Below are 19,335 nucleotides of genomic sequence, written 5' to 3' on the forward strand. Positions count from 1 at the left end.
GCTTCCTCTACTCTCTCTGATAAACACTGTCTAAGTTTTAGGGTGTTCTTTACTATCACCTCTCTTCCAACACCTCTTGTCCAACACCTGCTCTAGATGAAATCCTGACCTCATTGAGTTTAATTAGAGTTTTGCCACTGATGTCTTTGGGCCCAGGATTTCACCTGTTGTGTTCTGGTGCTTGGGGCACTCCCTGCAAGTTGCTTGACTGTCCCTATGCCACTTTGGCTAATTCCCTGCTCTCTAATAGCCTCCTCTAAAGTTTACTCAAATGTTCACTCATCCATCTATCCCTCTCAAACACTTAGAAAATGTCATAATGATAAAAAGTTAATGGCCAGTTAAAAACAGAAACAAAAGCCTTGAACATAATGAATCATGAAATCCAAGACAAATATACGGCCTTACTCATTGATAGTATGGCAATAGGATCCCTTTTGGACCAGTCATCTCTGATATGGATAAAGCACAACATAATGCAACATGGAACAGAAACCTATGTTCAAGTTTCCATGTTTTGAATCAAAAAAAGCTGAGCTTGCATTGAGTTTATTATCGTTCTTTTTGTCCTTTACCCTAGAGTTTACTTCTGAAGCTTGGTAACAAGAGACTAAGATTTCTCAAACAGAATTCAGATTGACATAGGACGACTTTCTCCTTGTAGAGCACTGCCCCAGATATCCACTTGCATTTTGTGTAATAGTAATTATGGGAAGCATGGGTACTTTTGTTGCCCATGGTGGTACGTGCAGTATATATTTTCAAAGATTAAGAATTCACCTTCAAACGGATGGTGCAAAGGGATGCATTTATCACATCAAATCTAAATTGAAAAGCATACCCTTGTTATGAAAATAAACAGAGCAAAAAGATTCAACAACTTGCCGAGCTGATATTGTCTTGATTCTTCTTGACTCTCTCTAACTCAGGAGTGACACTCACAGAAGTAGCTTTGGCAGGCTGCCCTTTATAGTGAACCTATTATTTCACAGAATAAAAATGGCATATACTATTTCAAAAAAACCATGTTACATTACATTAAAGCATATGATTTAAAAGGTCATCCAGGAAACAAATCAAAGGATAAACTGCATTTGAAATTTATTAAAGCTTATAAAACTTGATTCTTGAAAAATAACCTTGAATTCTTCCTATGGATTTTTATTATTTATGTACTTGTGTGTACATACACACAGAAACAGGAGTACTTGTGGCACATTAGAGACTAACAAATTTATTTGAGCATAAGCTTTCATGGGCTATAACCCACTTCATCAGATTCATAGAATGGAACATATAGTAAGAAATATATATACATACAGAGAACATGAAAAGGTGGAAGTAGCCATACCAACTGTAAGAGGCTAATTAATTAAGATGAGCTATTATCAGCAGAAGAAAAAAAACTTTTGTAGTGATAATCAAGATGGCCCATTTTACACAGTTGACAAGAAGGTGTGAGGATACAATTTTTTTTTCTCCTGCTGATAATACTTCATCTTAATTAATTAGCCTCTTACAGTTGGTATGGCTACTTCCACCTTTTCATGTTGTCTGTATGTATATATATTTCTTAAGGTGCCACAAGTACTCTTGTTCTTTTTGAGGATACAGACTAACACGGCTGCTACTCTGAAACAGAAACACTATGTACACCAATTAATAACTTGGCATTTACTGTACTAAAGTTTATCGTATTTATGGTACTCCCTCCACTTAGAATAGGGCATCCCACAAATACTGCAGTAAATTCAATGAGAGCAAATGGTAAGTGTCGAGATTTTAATGGCACCCAGTGTATATAAAAAAACAAACCAATAAACCCAGAGATCACATAAAGGATACATCCGTGTTCCAAATTGCATGCACTATTTCCATTGCTGATTATCCGGGGTGATGGAGTACACAGAGGAGTATGACAGAGAGCACAAGGGAACAGAGAGAATTAAAATCAATTGTCAAAATCACATGTTTATTTAAATGTACTTTGCATTTTTTTTAATTAAAGGAAGTACACATCTAAAGGTAATGCATTAAACTCATGCATGTTAGAACATAAGAACGTCCGTACCGGGTCAGACCAAAGGTCCACCTAGCCCAGTATCCTGTCTACCGACAGTGGCCAATGCCAGGTGCCCCAGAGGGAGTGAACCTAACAGGTAATGATCAAGTGATCTCTCTCCTGCCATCCATCTCCACACTCTGACAAACAGAGGCTAGGGACACCATTCCTTACCCATCCTGGCTAATAGCCATTAATGGACTTAACCACCATGAATTTATCCAGTTCTCTTTTCAACACTGTTATAGTCCTAGCCTTTACAACCTCCTCAGGTAAAGAGTTCCACAAGTTGACTGTGCGCTGCATGAAAAAGAACTTCCTTGTATTTGTTTTAAACCTGCTGCCTATTAATTTCATTTGGTGACCCCTAGTTCTTGTATTATGGGAATAAGTAAATAACTTTTCCTTATCCACTTTCTCCACATCACTCATGATTTTATAAAGCTCTACCATATCCCCCCTTAGTCTCCTCTTTTCCAAGCTGAAGAGTCCTAGCCTCTTTAATCTCTCCTCACAGGGGACCCATTCCAAACCCCTAATCATTTTAGTTGCCCTTTTCTAGTGCGAGTATATCTTTTTTGAGATGAGGAGACCACATCTGTATGCAGTATTCGAGATGTGGGCATACCATCAATTTATATAAGGGCAATAATATATTCTCAGTCTTATTCTCTATCTCCTTTTTAATGATTCCTAACATCCTGTTTGCTTTTTTGACCACCTCTGCACACTGCGTGGACATCTTCAGAGAACTATCCATGATGACTCCAAGATCTTTTTCCTGACTTGTTGTGGCTAAATTAGCTCCCATCATACTGTATGTATAGTTGGGGTTATTTTTTCCAATGTGCATTACTTTACATTTATCCATATTAAATTTCATTTGCCATTTTGTTGCCCAATCACTTAGTTCAGTGTTGTACCAATATGCAAAAGGAGCAAACAGCATGACCTGGGAAACTATAGGCCAGTTAGCCTGATATTAACCCTGGGCAAAATCATGGTGAAGATGAGATGGAACACAATCAGTAAAGAATTAAAAGTTGGTAGAATAATTAATGCCAATCAACATGGATTTATGGAAAACAAGTCTTACCAAACAAACTACTTATTTTTTGATGAGATCACAATTTTGGTTGATAAAGGTAACTGTGTTGATATAATATACTTAGGCTTCTGTAAGGTATGTGACTTAGTCCTAGATGACATTCTGATAAAAAATATTAGCACTGTTCAAAATCAATGTAGCCTCTATTAAATTAATTAAAAACTGATTAACGGAGAAATCACAAAAAATAATTGTAAATAGGGATTTAGCATCCAATGGGGGTGTTTCTACTATGGTCCTGAGTGGACCTGTTCTTGGCCCAAAGCTGTTCAATACTTTTACCACCAATGATCCGGAAGAAAATATAAAAACATTACTGGTAAAATTTGCAGATTACACAAAGAATGGTGGAATGGTGAACAATGATGTGGACAGGCCAATTTTACAGACTAAACTGGATCATTTGGTAAGATCTCATTTGAACACACACAAACACAAACAAATACACGGTCATTCATCTAGGAACAAAGAGTGTTCAAGATGGGAGCTGTTAATTGGAAAGCAGGTATTCTAAAAATGACATAGGGGTCATGATAGATAACCAGCTGAACATGAGCTCCTAGTGCAACGCCATAATGAAGTGGCATTGATCTTTAGATACATAAGTAGGGGAAAATCAGGTTGGATTAGGGAGGCGGTTTACTTCTGTATACAGCATTAGTAAAACCATTACTGGAATACTATGTCTGGCGATCACACTTCAAAAAGGATGTTGAAAACCTGAAAAGGGTTCAGAAAAGTGCTACAAGAATGATTAGAGGTCTGGAAATCATATATAATAGCAATAGACTAAAGAAGATAAATCTATTTAGTTTATCCAAGAAAAGGTTAGAAGTGACTTGATCATAGGCTACAAGTACCTACACACAGGGAATATATTTCTGATACTAGACAGCTCTTTAACCTAGTGGAAAAAAAGTATAAGATGATCTAATGGTTGGAAGATGAAGCTAGATACATTCTGACTAGAAATAAGGCACAGATTTTTAACAGTGAGAGCTACTAACCATTGCAACAACTTATATATGGATGTGGTGGGTTTTCCATCACTTGAAGTCTTTAACTGAAGACTGGTTGCCTGACTAAAACATATGCCCTGGATCAAAGAAGTTATGGCTTGATGCAGAAAATGCTGTGTGAGGTCTTTGGCTTGTCTTATGCAGGAGGTCAGACCAGAGGACCATAATAGTTTCTTCTGGTCTTAAAATCTATGAATCTATGAAATCAGCTAACTTCTAGATGGTGAGGATGGATACTTTGGCTGGTGGTATAAATGGAGGGAAATTGGAGCCAAACACACTCACATTTCCTCATTGCCTTCGTTGCAGTCACCTCACTAGTTGGCTCCAACCCTCAAAATCTCTGGGTTGGAAGATCCCACCGCACGAGCATACATCACACTCCTTTTGGGAGTCCAGCTGAGCAGAGTAACCAGCGTGTCTTTGAAGACAGATCAGAAAGGATGAAGATAGTGCTTCGGGAATGCGAGGATGGTGAAGTATGATAACTAAATGCCCTGCCTTCTTACACATCTTTCTGCCCAGCAGTAGGATTTTGAGATGGTCTTTTTTGTCATTGGATACCAATTTAGGGCAGTTTTTTGGGGGGGAGGAATTTTTTAATTTTAATTAATAAATTAATGGAGATATCCTATCTCCTAGAACTGGAAGGGACCTTGAAAGGTCATCGAATCCAGCCCCCTGCCTTCACTAGCAGGACCAAGTACTGATTTTTGCCCCAGATCCCTAAATGGCCCCCTCAAGGATTGAACTCACAACCCTGTGTTTAGCAGGCTAATGCTCAAACCAATGAGCTATCCCTCCCCCAAAGGAAGGGAGACAGAGGAGGGATTAATTGGAGTCCACACTTAATTGTAGCCAGTTATGGCCAGAGAAACATGAGGAGGACTGTATTAGTCAGATTTATGACCTGAAAGAGGGGTAAGAGTTTTGATTCTAATAATATTTTCTTTAATAAAATTGTGGGCATTGGTTTAACCCAGAAACCTGTATCAAGCTTCATTTCCTGACTCGTGCAATGGCCTTGTTAATAGATCCTTTGGCAACTGTTATTCTGGAGTTTACATTAAGATATATATTTCTTTTTGAGTATATGCTCAACTAAGGAAAACAAACATTTTTTGTGGAGACTTGTTTTGTAAGAAATCTATAGATCAGATGATTATGTAAGGAAAAAAATAAAATTAAATTGAAAATTAAAGCAACTTCCCAAGCTGACAATTTCTTGATTCTTCTTGACTCTTTCCATCTCAGGGGTGACAGTCACAGGCGTAGCTTTGCAAGGCTGTTCTTTGTACTGAACCTGGTAAACAGGGTATTAGAAATTATACAGAGAGCTCCAAGTAACAAAAGTATTGTGCTCTGTTAATAGAGAGTAAAGAATAATGTAAAGCAATTTACTAGAAAATAGCATTCATTAATGAACACACACTTCTATCCACATGGTACTTAATGCTGATCCTTTTGCAAATTCTCAAATTCATACATTAAGTGTATAATGTTATTTTGATATGAGTAGGTAATTCCCATTAATGTTAATCAAAGCTCAACATTGAGAGAAGATTATATAGTTAAATCGTTAAATAGTCTTTTTGACAAAGTAGAATTAATGCAAACATCATGGATTTATTCATTTAGAACCAAGACATTCAATAAAACAGAGAAAATACAGTATAATGAACGTAATGAATAAGGGTCGCACATTGCTAATATTCTTCTGGTTTTCCTTAACTCTCCTTATTTCTGGAGGATCCGAAATTGCTGTGGCATGCTTCATTTCTTCTTTGTATTTTATCTGAACAATGGATATTTAAAAAAAGTTACTAACTTAAAGGAGACCTAGAAAAGCACAACAAACATTTTGTAATCCTTCTCCTATGTCTAATGCACAGTTAGGCCTTACATAGTAATATTATATACATTGGAACTTTTAAGAATAATCATATTTATTATTTTTCTAAACAGTAATCATTCTGATTCCTGGTCCACATGGGTGGGATCAGATTTTACTGAACCCAGCACAGGGCTCATGTGGCAGCCCTGGGCTGTTTGGCCTCGTGCAGCGTGGAAGATTCATCCCATGGCATTGGCTAATTTAAAGGCTACTTTCCATGGGGTGCTTCATCTTGAGGGTGGTGAAAGTGGTAAAATCCCCTACAAATAACCAGCGTATAACTTCAATAAGATCACTACTTGAGAGCACTAAGAGACGCCTCCCCTAGTCTGCCTTAGCTGGTTAGGACAGTACCCAATGGCAAGCATCAGAATCGTAACAACATGAATCAAAGTGAGATGAGAAGTGATGAAGAAAAAAAGTCACAGGAAAATATAAATTTTCCAAAAATAAATGAAAATTGCCTACCTGTGCTGACATTTCTATGTAATGTGGTATTTGGGGTCACATACTATATCAGTATAACAGGGTGATGGGCTGGATGCTTGGGGACAGCCAACCCTGATTACTGAAGGAATTACTCCAGCCCACCTTTGCAGCATTAATGGCTGGATGGGGCCTGATGAAAGACAGCAGATTCCCCCTATAAAGGGCAGCAGGAAGCTGCAGTGAAGGGGAAAAGCTCAGGAAGCTGCAGGGAATGAGAAAGGCTCCTGCAGAGATGACCATGACAGCAGGGAAGTTGAGGAGTAAGAGCCAGAAGGTTGAACTCCAGCCAGGAGAAGCCTGGGAGAGACTGCTGAATTTGGAACAAGCTTCAGGAATAAGAGAGAAACACTGAAGTGAGGCTTTGAGGGCCAGCATGTACCCTGAGGTTGAATAAATTGAATCTCCAGAAGAGAAGTGTTTTAAATAATTTTGGGTTGTATTTTTGAGGTACTGAGGAACTGAGACTCAGGAACCCCTTTGTGCCAAATAGCAGAAGGCACAGCAGTACACAGAGTTTTACAGGGATGCCCTGGGTCAAGTGTATTCACAATAATTCACCGTATGGTGTCAGGTAAGGTCTTTCCCGACAGCCAATAGCCCACTGGTTATTGTAATCCTTGTAAAATGTAGGTACAGATAACATTTAAAAACTTATGTATCTATACTGAAAATTATGTTCTTAAAGCCTTGAAGTTAAAGGGAGGTCACTAGGAGGTGACATGCCTCAGACAGGTTCTGTTTAGGCAGGGTGTATTAGATGCTTAGCTCTCTGACTGGTCACTGTGTATTGTGCGTCTCATGATGCAAGTCTATTTGCATACTGAGCCACCAGCTAATCAAGACTGCAAAATCAACAGGAGACTGCAAAATCTATAGGAAGTAACACACAGCATGAGAATGTCCAGTTTATTAATAAAGATGAAAGGACAGTTTTGATATTCCAGGGGTTGCAAAGAGATATACAGTGCACTTTACCTACGGGACAAGCTGACAGCGTGTTTTGTCTCAGGAAAAAAGGATCACGGCCAGGCCTGGCTGAAAAACACTGGAAGGACTTTGGGGTGAACTTTGTTCAATATCACATGAAAGTACCTAGCTATATAAGTCTAGGTTCTAGAACGCAAGTTATGATTTGATTTTATATGTAACCATTTGTTTCCAATATTTCTACTTGCTATCGTTTGAATCTCTTCTCTTTGTTAAATAAACTTCTGCTTGTTTTCACTACACACAGATCTAAGTGCTATGTCTTAAGCAGAGCAGTGATCTGAGGTGAAGCTAGCAGGCTCACATTTACTGCTTCTTTGGGGGCAACAGATCTGTGAATATCATAAATGTCCAGTGGACATGGGGCTGGACACTCCAGGCAGATGCTGGAATGTGCCTACCACTATCTGCAGAGACACAGCTGGGCCTGCCAGGCCTAAAGGGGAGTGCTTGTGTTGCCTGTGGCTGGTGGAGTTGGAGAGCTGACCCCCAGCAGCCACAGACAAGGATTCCTCATGCTAGGGGCAGGTGACAGCAAGGGTACCCCGGGAGGTGTCACAGGAACCAAGAGGGGAAACAGAAGCGGAGTGCTGTAGAATGACCTCTGGCCACGGGGGGGGGGGGGGGGGGGGGGGAATGGGGACTACACACTAAACAGCTGACCCTGTAATCAGTAAAGACTGACATTAGAGTACAATAGATGTTAAAAAATACCCTATTTCCTATGAGAAGCAGATACAAAAAGTACCATACCTCCTGCTATGACTCTATTACTTGAAACAGTTTGCTTTTTATAAAAAAAAAAAGTGTTCAGTTGCGAGAGACGTCATGTAATGATCAAATTTTTAAGAGTGATCCCAGCAGTCAGTGTGCAAAAATGCACAGACATGTGTACGATACAGGTGCCTTTTCTTATTTGGTGATAGCTGACCTCAAATCTTTCTCCAAATTACCACATTTTTTAACTTTTAACTGAAGAGTACATCCTGCTTCTAAGAAGCTGTCATTTTGATAGTTGACTTTCAAATGGTGGTTGGCATGCCTAAGAGTCTGAAGCAGCCATAGCTAAACAATCTCATTTAAAGGACCAATCTCATCAGCTCCACCTGTATAACTTGTCTTCAATAGGCCACAGTCCTCAGTTTTCTCCCAAAGCCTCTTCTGGCACTGTATAGCAAACAACCAGCTAAAGCGTATGAGCTTTGCAGCAACTTTTAAGGGGAAAATGTTTTGTTAATAAGACATTTTTCTAAGTTGCAGGTTGTAGCTGGAATTTATTCTAAAACAGCAATAGCGAAAATGGTTAAGGTGTTTGTTTTTTGAAAGATGAAATCCTGTCATCATATATTTAATTTTAAAAAGATCTATTTCCCATTAATGATGACACATCCAAATTAAACATTACTTTTGAAGTTGTGTAGCCCCAATACCATGTTAATGTAGCGCATTAAACTTGGAAATCTAATGAAGTAGCATTTGAATAAGGTGAAGGATAGGAAAAGGTAATATTTATAATAAAATGGAAAAAAAATGACCACTTTTCTCTGGGGAAGGACAATTAATGTTGCTAACACTTACTGAACTAATATTCTGCTGATTTTTCTTTACTCGTTCCATCTCAGGAGTCTCTTTGACTGCTGTGCCAGAGCCTACTCCCTTCTTATAAAACACCTTCATATACACAAAGAAAAAAATAATTATGAGCCACTTCGGAATGCAAGTATCACTTCTCATAGAAAAGACCTAGGCAATTTTCCAAGTTCTAACCTTGTCTGACTATAACTCAAGAAAAGCAAATACATTAATTTTTCCAAAATCAGCTCAATTATCACTATCTTTCTATACTTTTTTATATCCACGGGTAACCCAGGTAATCTATCATCATCATCCTTTTGATCTCAATTTCTTACAGATTTTCTATTGATAATTTTAACTTTAAATAATAATAGATTTTAGACCAGAACCTGCACATGCTTACACATGTAACATTAAGTTTAAGTAATCTCACTGAAAGCAAAGGAAAGACTCACAAAAATAAGCATTTTCAAGATCGTGACTTTATGTTGCCTTTTTCATCCCTAGATCACAAAGTAGTCCAAAAAGGTGGACAAATATTATTATTCATTTACAGACTGTAATATTGAGGTACAGGTTGGTTAAGTGGCAAGCTGATTCAGAGCTAGAATCCAAGATCTTCTAGCCACAGGACTACATATTACAACTGAAAACAAAGCTTTTATCTGTAAAAATACCAATCTATTTTTATACTATCTGTCTTTATTCCAATGGTTTTAATAGGGGTCAAAACATAATGCATAAATACAATCAATAAGTCAGGGTATTGAAGGAGACAGTATTCAACAAATCCCAAGAGCTGCCATACTTTAAATAAGCCTCATGTACCACTGCAGATTGCACAACTTTCAGGTAAATTTCATTTGAAAGAAAAATGTCTGGAATTTGAGTAATAGGTGTCGCCAATGTTGCCATTCAATTTAGTATTATTAAGCTGGCAGTATAAAACCAAGTTTGACTCATGACTTCACAGAATAAAGCTTTAACATTTAGTATTTCTGGCTTTCCTAAACCAAGACTTATTGATCTTTCTGGTTTTCCTCAGTAAACATAAATAATGGAGCATAAGTGCAAAACCCACACACAATGTTTCTCTCTCTTTAGTAACATGGGAACAATCAGACTGGATAAGTAACCTATCTCTAGCACCAGATGCTGGAAAGTAAGGTGCAAGAAACCCCACAGTAGTCAGACAAGGAATAACCTGTCCTCATGAAAGTCTTATTCTAGACCCTAATAATTAGGGATGGGCTTAAACTCTGAAGCATGAGACTTTTATATCCTTTCAAAACCTTTATTTTTTAGTATTAATTATAACAACTCTGGATATTCTTGTCATCCATATTGCTAAATTCTGGGTCTCAAAGACATTCTGTGGCAATGAGTTCCACAGTGTAATTACAGATTTTGTGAAAAGCATTCCTTTATTTATGCTAGAATTTTGAATTTACCACCTTTCAATATCATTAGCTGTCACCTTGCTTTTGTCTTATGAGATGAGGAGATCAAAAGCTTCCAGTCTACCTTCTGTTTACTTTTATAATGTCCCCTCTTACTCACCTCCTCTCTATGGCAAACAATCCTCAATCTTTTCAATCTATCTTCATAGGAGAGTTTGTCCATGCACTAAATAATTCTTGCTTCACTCCTCTGAACTCCTAGTTTGGCAATGGCCTTTTGGGGTGGGGTGAACAGTATTACCCAGTATTTCAGATGAGGGTGAAACATGCACATATCTGATTTTTAATGTAATAAAATTTTCAGCTATGTAGAATTTTACCATGTGAAAAGAGAGACAGCTCACGAGTAAGTTCTTTAAAATTGTTAAAATGCACAAACTTGTTAAAAGGAGGTAAAGAGATTTACATACAGTACTCATTAAACTAAAATATGTTGTTTCTTCCTCCATCACGAGGTATAAAACATATTGGAACATGAATTTTACTATGAAAGAGATGACTGTGCAGTTAAGATCCTACTGTGAATGATCTGACATATCATTTGGAGCAAGTTGCGCTAGGAAAGCACTTCCAGCTGGCAAACAAAAAGAAGCATTGATTTTATCTGCAGAGCTAGCTGTTTGTTTTGTCCTCTTTAGCAGAGAAGGAACTCTGTCTCTTTAACCCTGACAAAGTCCAGGTGTGAGACACTGCCAAACTAATGAGAAACAAATAAAAGTAGGATCAAAGAATGTCCCAATTTTTCTTTAGTGTGGTTGTCTCTAGTACCATCCCTAGTTATTTAGCACTAGATTGCTTAATAACTTACCTTTATTAACCTAAGCTGCACAGGAAAGTAAAAGGTCAGAAGGTAAAGAGAACGAGCCAATAGTATATTAACATATCGTTCCCAGTTATGGGCTGGTTTCACAGAGAGAGGGTGCAGTTAAGAGACAGAGTTCAGAACTTTTATCTCAGAAATAAAGGTATATGCTTTTGTTAAATAATTAGCTAAATATAAGGGGACATTTTTTAAAAAAAGCCACAGTGTTGCAGGCTCATGCTGGCCCTTACAGAGTTACTGGAATTTCCTAGGAGGCTCCAGGACTTTGAGGCTTGCCAAAACTCCTCCAAGCAGTGGCAGATTGATTGTATGGCTCTGAGTCCTAACTGGCAGGGGGCTCAAATCCCAATAGAATTTAGACCCATAGATCCACCTGCTGCCCTCTTCCCACCGACAATTGCTGGGGAAGAGTGGGGCCAGGAGATGGGATTCAGGGAGGGCCTAGCTCAGGTTGCCCTTTTTTACCTTTTGTGTTTGAATTTAGCACATTACTGTTTTATTGTAACATGAGACATAGCGTGAAACATGCCTCCATAATACATTGCACAGCAGTGTTCAAACATGAGGCAACAAAGAGCAGCAAGGAGCAAATATGGCAAGCCAAGAACTGAGGCAGCTGGGCCCATCAGCAAATAGTATCAGAAAGCAGTAGGTTCAGTGCTTCAAAATCCCTTCTCTGAAAGGAGAAGAGACTATTCCCAACTGCAGTCACTTGGAGTGGTGGTGATGGCAGGAAGATGCTACACAAGCCTCCACTGCCCAAACCTATCTCAGAGGCCTCTCTTCTCTCCTTTCCCTGGAAGCCCCTGCTTCCACTTCTGATGCTGCAATGTTGAGGGTGATATAGCTAAACTGAACAAAGATTTAGCAACAAGTCTGTTTTTGAAGTGAAATGTAGTTGAGTAGCTAAAATGACGTGCAATACTCAGGAATGTCACCTCTCTGGTCAGATAGTGGTAAAAATTTCAAGCAACATTGTTTACATATTGAAATTTTGTTGCAATACAACATAGGTTAATTTACAATACCAGCTTTAATAGAATTCCTTTACCTCTAGACAACTGGCTCTTTTTGAGCTAATGATTGGGAAATTAGTACATTAGCCAGCAGACATCCTACTGACCTTTACAAAGGAGTCAGCCGGAATAATAAGTAACTGGACAGTCTTTGGTCACATCAACTAAATTCCCTGTATTCATTTTCTCTTTTGGGAAACCACTATTAGATTAGAAGTACAGTGAGCATTACATACAGCAGAACTAATGAACATACAAAAGTGAAGAGGACTGAATACATAGGGAACAAAGTGGGAAATTTTAGGAATCTGAGCCATTATGATTTTTATTTAGCGGTAAACTAAAACCTGGATCTAGCATAAAGTAAAAAATCCATCTCTTCTCCAATGTAACATAAAACCGTTGAACTAATATTTTTAAGTGAAATGTATTTTGTAACAGGCTCTCTTCTAGTTTTAGACCATAACCATATGACAAAACTTATACTTACAATGGTGCCACTCCAGGTTTCTTCTCCTTTTAATACACAGTTTGTAATAAAGCTATCTTCAGGGGTTGATAAAAAAAATTCTTCGGTTAAAAAATAATTGAGAGTCTTGGTGTGGGTAGCATCATGATTTAGTAATTCAAAATATTAGTGTCAAGTCTAGCAAAGACAGGTGTTCTTTCTAAAAGAAATAGGGATATGGTCTTTGCCATTGCAAAACTATGCATATGGTTGAAGGACAATTACTTGAATATTCCCATTTTATGCAAGGACACAAGAGAGCTCATTTCATACTGAACATATGTGAAAAATCACTTCTAAAAGCAGAACTGCTGCTACTCACTGAACTGATGTTTTTCTGAGTATTCTTAATCTTCTCAATTTCTGGAGTATCTGGTATGGTACAGTAGTTACAGAGCATCTTCCCTGCTTCATCTTTGTACATTTTCTGAAAAACACCATTTTACCATGGTCATGTCATCTCTGCTTACGGCTAGAACATCCAAAATGTGTATTCACTCTGATAATGTAAAAGCACGTTAAAATAGTTGTAAATGATTTAGTCCCAATTAACAGCCCCTTTACACTGCCAGAGTGGTGTAAAGGGACCTTAGGCCTAGTCCACTCTAGGAAATTAGGTTGATATAACTACCCTGTTTCCCCGAAAATAAGACAGTGTCTTATATTAATTTTTGCTCCCAAAGATGCGCTAGGTCTTATTTTCAGGGGATGTCTTATTTTTCAGAAATGAAAAATGCCTTATTATCGGTGGATGCCTTATTATCGGGGAGGTCTTATTATCGGGGGGATGCCTTATATTACAACGAGAGGCAAAACTGTAAGTAGGCCTTATTTTCGGAGGATGTCTTATTTTCGGGGAAACAGGGTATGTCGCTTAAGGGGTGTGAAAAATCCACATCTCTAATCAACGCAGTTAAACCAACCTAACCCCTAGTGTAGACTGCTCTAGGTGGATGGGAGAATTTTCCTGTTGACCTAGCTACCACCCTCTCAGAGGGGTGGAGTACCTACGCTGATGGGAGAACCCCTCCCATTGGCATAGCTACTGTCTTCACTGAAACACGCAGCTGCAGTGTTTTAAGTGTAGACAAGCCCTTAGTGTAAATGAAAATCAGGCCCAAAATTAGTTCCACATGTGGCTTCCACATGTAAATATATTTAATATCAGTATGGATTCTTCTAATTAATAAGAGGTAATGCAGCATGCACTGCACAATGTGTGCCTAGGGCACACTCTTGTGAGACATGAAAACACTTACTTTTACTTCATTCTGTACTCACCTGGCTTGCAATTTCAGAAGCTCTTTTGGCTCTTCGTATCTCAGGAGTATCTGTGCCCACTTGCATCCCCTTCCCTTTAATTTCAGTCTCCAGATCTTTCTTGTATTCTTTCTGCAAAAGCCATAACTTCAATAATCCTAAAATCTGCAATAATCCTAACCTTTAGTGTAGGTGCTGTTGTACCTGTAATTTGTGTGCTATCTTCAGAGCTATTCTTGTAACACTCATTGGATTCCAAACAATGGACGGTAGCTGTACAATCTAGTTTTTTTGCAAGCTATGCTTAGTTCAGTCAACTTTCAACATGACTTTATATATATATATATATATATATATATATATGTAATCCCATTGGGGTTTAGAGAGCATGGCCCCTTTAAATTTTTTTCCTGAGAGGGGAAATGATGATTGTTCCAGAAGGAGGAAGCGCTGTTTGAGGATGGGGAGCAGCAGAGAGAGGGGAGATTGACTTGTGTGTGTCTGGAGCTCCAGACAGAAGGGCTGCAGCAAGCTGGCCCTCATGGAGAGAAGGAGCCAAGAACCTGCCTGAAGCCTGGGAGGGACAGAGCGGCCAACTGGGGACACCCCAGGACAGGAGCCAGGAGGAGCACTGTGACAGGGAGGAATCACCTGAGAAGGACAAACCAGAGCTGCATGGGGCTGTGAGTACTGGGGCTTGTGACTTTGCATTGGGAATAAGGAAGGAGGCTGTTAGCTAGTTAAGCGGGAAGGTTGTCGCTCTGTGTGGCTTTGCAGAGAGCGGCAGAAGAGGGCACCAGAGGGGTTTGTTGGGGAAAGTTTACTAGTGCTGACAACGACCAGGAGCACCCACGACTCACCACTGGACTGGAACTTTGCCTAGGACTCCTGAACTCTGTGTACAGACACATTGCTCGGTGTCTGCTCCTTTCAGACTGTGGTACTACGGGCCCTGTGGGGCCTTGAGTTGAATGCAACCCTGGTTTACCGCTCCCCTTATATTTCCCCCTGTTTTCCTCCTTTTATCCCTCTGTAAATAAATATTTCCCTGTCCTATATTCATTGTACTATTCTGGTGTGTGTGTATTCACTCTGGGGGGTTTGGAACAGGTGCCCCTGGGGTGGAAGGGACTTTCCCTGCTGCATTCCTGCACGCACCTTCTCTTGGCCAGAGCTGCCTGCAGAGCAGACTCCATCTTGCCCACAAGGGCACTAAAGTTACATATATTTAAAAAAGTCTTATTGTATTTTACTTTAAATATAATGTACATGTTTCATTCTGTACCCACCTGGCTTGCAATTTTAGAAGCTTTCTGGGCTCGTTGTATCTCAGGGGTATCTGTGCCCACTCGCATCCCCTTCCCTTTAATTTCAGTCTCTAGGTCTTTCTTGTATTCTTTCTGTGAAGAATAGGATTGGCAATACTCAGATGTACAAGAGCCAAAGCTTTATATGGATCCTGCTTTCATCTGTGTTCCTTCATTGAATAGAATCCTTATAATACCAAATGGCTTTTATATTAATAGCATTAGCTCTGTGGGGTCTACCTACAGTATATCTATACTCCACTTGTTGCCAGCTTAAAACATCCTTTTAAGAATACTGTTATCTAAAATTTCATGCAGCCTTTTATCTCAGTCTCTCTCTTCCATTTTCACAGTCCTGACTGGAGGCTTGTGTAGATATGAATCACTTCCTCTGACTGTACAAGATCAAGGCTGCAAGGCCTTAAGCATTTTCCCTATTTCTGCATCCATTTATCATCTAGTCCTAGCCAAACAAGCAGCACCCTATTTTAAGGCCCAAAAGCTAGTCAAGGTAGCAGGTGCAGCTCCTAATCATGGTGCTGATGATGTTAATAAGTAATGAAACTTTCACCTTTTCCCAGGAGTTGGAATGTGTCACACCAAACTCTAATCAGCCCATGACCATGAATTTTGTGAAACCTAACACATTTGATTCATTACTGTGCTGATTTGTCACAAAGCGGAACTCTTAATAAAGGTAGCTTATTATATTCTGTTGAATTAAAAGCTTCCACCAAATACTGTACTAACCTGGCTTGCAATTTCAGAAGCTTTCGTGGCCCGTTGTATCTCAGGGGTGTCTGTGCCCACTTGCATGCCCCTCCCTTTAATTTCAGTCTTCAGGTCTTTCTTGTATTCTTTCTGTGAAGATACAGTTTCATATAATCAGATGTACTATAACCACATATTTATGGGCCAGATTTTCAAACTAGAGCTCCTTTTTTGTGGACATAACCTTACACCTGAAACGAACTGCCAGGAAACCAAACTGTAGGAGCAAAACTTTGGGAGCTATTTCACAAGTTCAAAACTGCAGCCACAAAAATATGGTCTGAAAATCAGGCCATATAAATAGTAGTGACTATCTTCCAAAGAATTTTTAAAAACTCTGTGGAATGTAATGTAACAAGCTATGTATGGTGTCTTCCCAATACAAGCATAATCTTCCCTTAAAAAAATAATTTATTTATGAAAAGTCTATGGTAGAAATCTAATGAGTACAAAGGTGTTTCCAGTGAGCTCTTGTAGCAAAAAAGTTGTAATTTACTAATTTGATATGAGGTCTTTGCTGAACCACACTCATTAGACAAATGGCAATACTTCTATACATGATCTTTGGTTTTTCAGTTCTATAAATTATAACTATCTGGTAATCATGAATGGCAATGACTATTTCATCTTCATCACACCCAAAGAATATACATCCCTCATTCATAAGCAAATGGAATTAAAATATTGAGACACTACATATATTGGTTTTAGTTCTACTGTTTGATAAAAGAAGCAAATAAGTTATGCTCTTAGCTATTCCATACTGAGCACTCCTTTCTGTTTTGGTGTTCTTCCACCTACTGAAAACAATCAGATCAAAAATAAATACATTTTCTTTCTTTTCTTGCCCAAGTTATATGGCTCAATGAACATTGACTATACCCTCCTATTAATTAAAAAGGGTTAATCTCTTACATTGTAGGGCACCAAGAGCCTGGGCTAAAAGGCTTTCGCTTCTTGATCTCTTTTTGAGTGGAAGAAATTGATCAGCCTAGTGGTAACATACCCCACTTCTCACCCCACGCTTTTTTCACAAAGGACAAGATAACCTGTGAAAAGGGTTAAGATTGCTTTTCCTCTCCTGTTGAGGATGGACTGGGAGAGGTTTCTTCCTGGCTTCTTCTTTTTAAAAGATTGAGAGGACAGTACTGGGTGATATGTGTATCCTCATTAACTTGAAGCGAGCAGGGCAGGCCCTATGCATCTACACTCACTCTGGTCACAATAAATGGACTTGCATCTGAAGAAGTGAGGTTCTTACCCACGAAAGCTTATGCTCCCAATACTTCTGTTAGTCTCAAAGGTGCCACAGGACCCTCTGTTGCTTTTTAATAAATGTTCCATTTCCCAGAAGGCCGTTGACAGAAGCAGGGCTTCAAGTGGATTTAAGTTTACATGATCTCGTGGTAAGCTGTGGATTTGGTGTTAGGGAACTGCCATGTGAACTTGGGCCAGCACTGTAAGCACTAAGGCCCAAATCCTGAAACATGTTCTGTGCAGGCGGACCCCTGCGCCCATCCATGAGCACAGAATAAATTGCAGGCTTAAGGTCCAAGCAACAATGGTCCTTCAGCAACAGCTTTGCATTTGGGAAGTAGCTTTCACAAATATATATTTAATCATTTATATAAATGTAAGTTGCAAGATGTTTGCCAATACGCACCAATATCCAGTTCCAAAAACTAAAATGTTTAATATACAAGATTTTTTTAAAAATCTTCAGCAAATGTTTCTTTAAAAGCCCATTAAACCATATTCGTCTCTCTTTTCAATAGAGCGGAGACTAGTTTTCACTAACTGAAGCAACCAATAAACTGAGAAAAACCCCAATATTTTAAAATGCTTTATCCATTGACCTCGCTAACAATTTCCGATGCTCTTTTTGCTCTCCGAATGTCAGGAATATCTGGAATCAGTATCATTCCTTTCCCCTTTATTTCATTTTCCAGATCTTTTCTATATTCTTTCTGCAAAATATAGGTTCCACCAGTTTCAAAACATACAGTATTTCCATTTAAATTATGCAAAAATGTAGAATATTTTCCAGAGGGTGCACTGTAAAGACTGAACTTTCCACTACATTAACAACCTTCACCAGCAAAACATACCTCATTCAGTATCTGGGCTGCATTTTTCACTCTAATCGAATCCGGAGTATCTTCAAACACTGTCAGTCCTTTTCCTTTCATCCCTTCTTCCAAATCTTTTCTATACTCTTTCTAAGGATTTAAAAAAAAAAATCTCCACTTTAATTGTGTTCAAGATCTTGAAAAGATATGCCTCTTAAGTATTTGAAGCCTTTCTTTGAAATTTTCTATGAAATATGAATTAGCTGAAGTACATTTATCATAGTTAAAACAGAATTGGAAATTATCAAATCAAAAGGTATGTTGCACCAAAAGTGAAAAGGTTTTAAATTTAGCCTTTTATTTTGCTGTGTGCTCTTGAAAAACGTTCCACCCCTATACAGTACTACCTCATCTGTATGGCCTTGGGTTGTAGATCTTCGTATGTATTAATTGCAATAACCTTCGCTTTGTGGGCTTTCCTGTGGATGGCAGCTTTGATAGATTGGTGGCTAGCAAACTACATTTTCAGCCCCATTCTACTAATGGCATCACAATTAGGATAGATGCCCTAAATAACGATAGTAAGAGCTGGTAACCTGCCTATTTGGTAAATTATGTTCCACAAAACTCCCACCATCTGACTTCAATTTCACTCAGACACTGCACTGAGATAGTATCTATCAGCATTTAGCAGCTACTATTGCCATACTATCCAAGTGCTCTATGTAAAATTAAAAGCACAGTGGAGGCTGCTATGGCCAGCTGGTTCTCCGTCCTCTCCTGTATTCCCAGATGAGCGATGTGAACTGATGACAGGCAGCAAAAAAGATGCTTTAATCCAAACTTAAGGTTTTTACTTACGCTCTCTGAACTCCCTTTTAAAAAGAGTGAGTGGGTTAAAAGACATACTGAGATTTTAAGCAAATATTTTTCAGCTGGCTTCTTAAGTAAATGAATTAAAGCTTTCCTTTATTTACTGAATTTCAC

At 38.7% G+C, this 19,335-nt stretch overlaps 1 protein-coding gene across 3 annotated transcripts in view; it reads right to left on the reverse strand.

Annotated features, from left to right (window-relative positions):
* Positions 1-19,335, reverse strand: part of NEBL (nebulette) — a 388,110-nt gene that overhangs the window by 40,475 nt on the left and 328,300 nt on the right. The window contains exons 13-22 of one of the 3 annotated variants that reach the window (XM_054020653.1): positions 18,388-18,498; positions 18,136-18,246; positions 16,259-16,369; positions 15,491-15,601; positions 14,223-14,333; positions 13,264-13,368; positions 9,138-9,230; positions 5,892-5,984; positions 5,399-5,492; positions 886-977 (exon numbers count right to left, since the gene is read on the reverse strand). The exons of the other annotated variants lie outside the window; for them this stretch is intronic. Coding sequence (XP_053876628.1) covers positions 886-977; positions 5,399-5,492; positions 5,892-5,984; positions 9,138-9,230; positions 13,264-13,368; positions 14,223-14,333; positions 15,491-15,601; positions 16,259-16,369; positions 18,136-18,246; positions 18,388-18,498 — 1,032 coding nt within the window. The remainder of the gene's footprint in view (positions 1-885; positions 978-5,398; positions 5,493-5,891; positions 5,985-9,137; positions 9,231-13,263; positions 13,369-14,222; positions 14,334-15,490; positions 15,602-16,258; positions 16,370-18,135; positions 18,247-18,387; positions 18,499-19,335) is intronic. 3 annotated transcript variants of the gene reach the window in all.

This window comes from Malaclemys terrapin, chromosome 2 (genome assembly GCF_027887155.1).
Source record: "Malaclemys terrapin pileata isolate rMalTer1 chromosome 2, rMalTer1.hap1, whole genome shotgun sequence".
In the NCBI taxonomy this organism is placed as follows: Eukaryota; Metazoa; Chordata; order Testudines; family Emydidae; genus Malaclemys; species Malaclemys terrapin.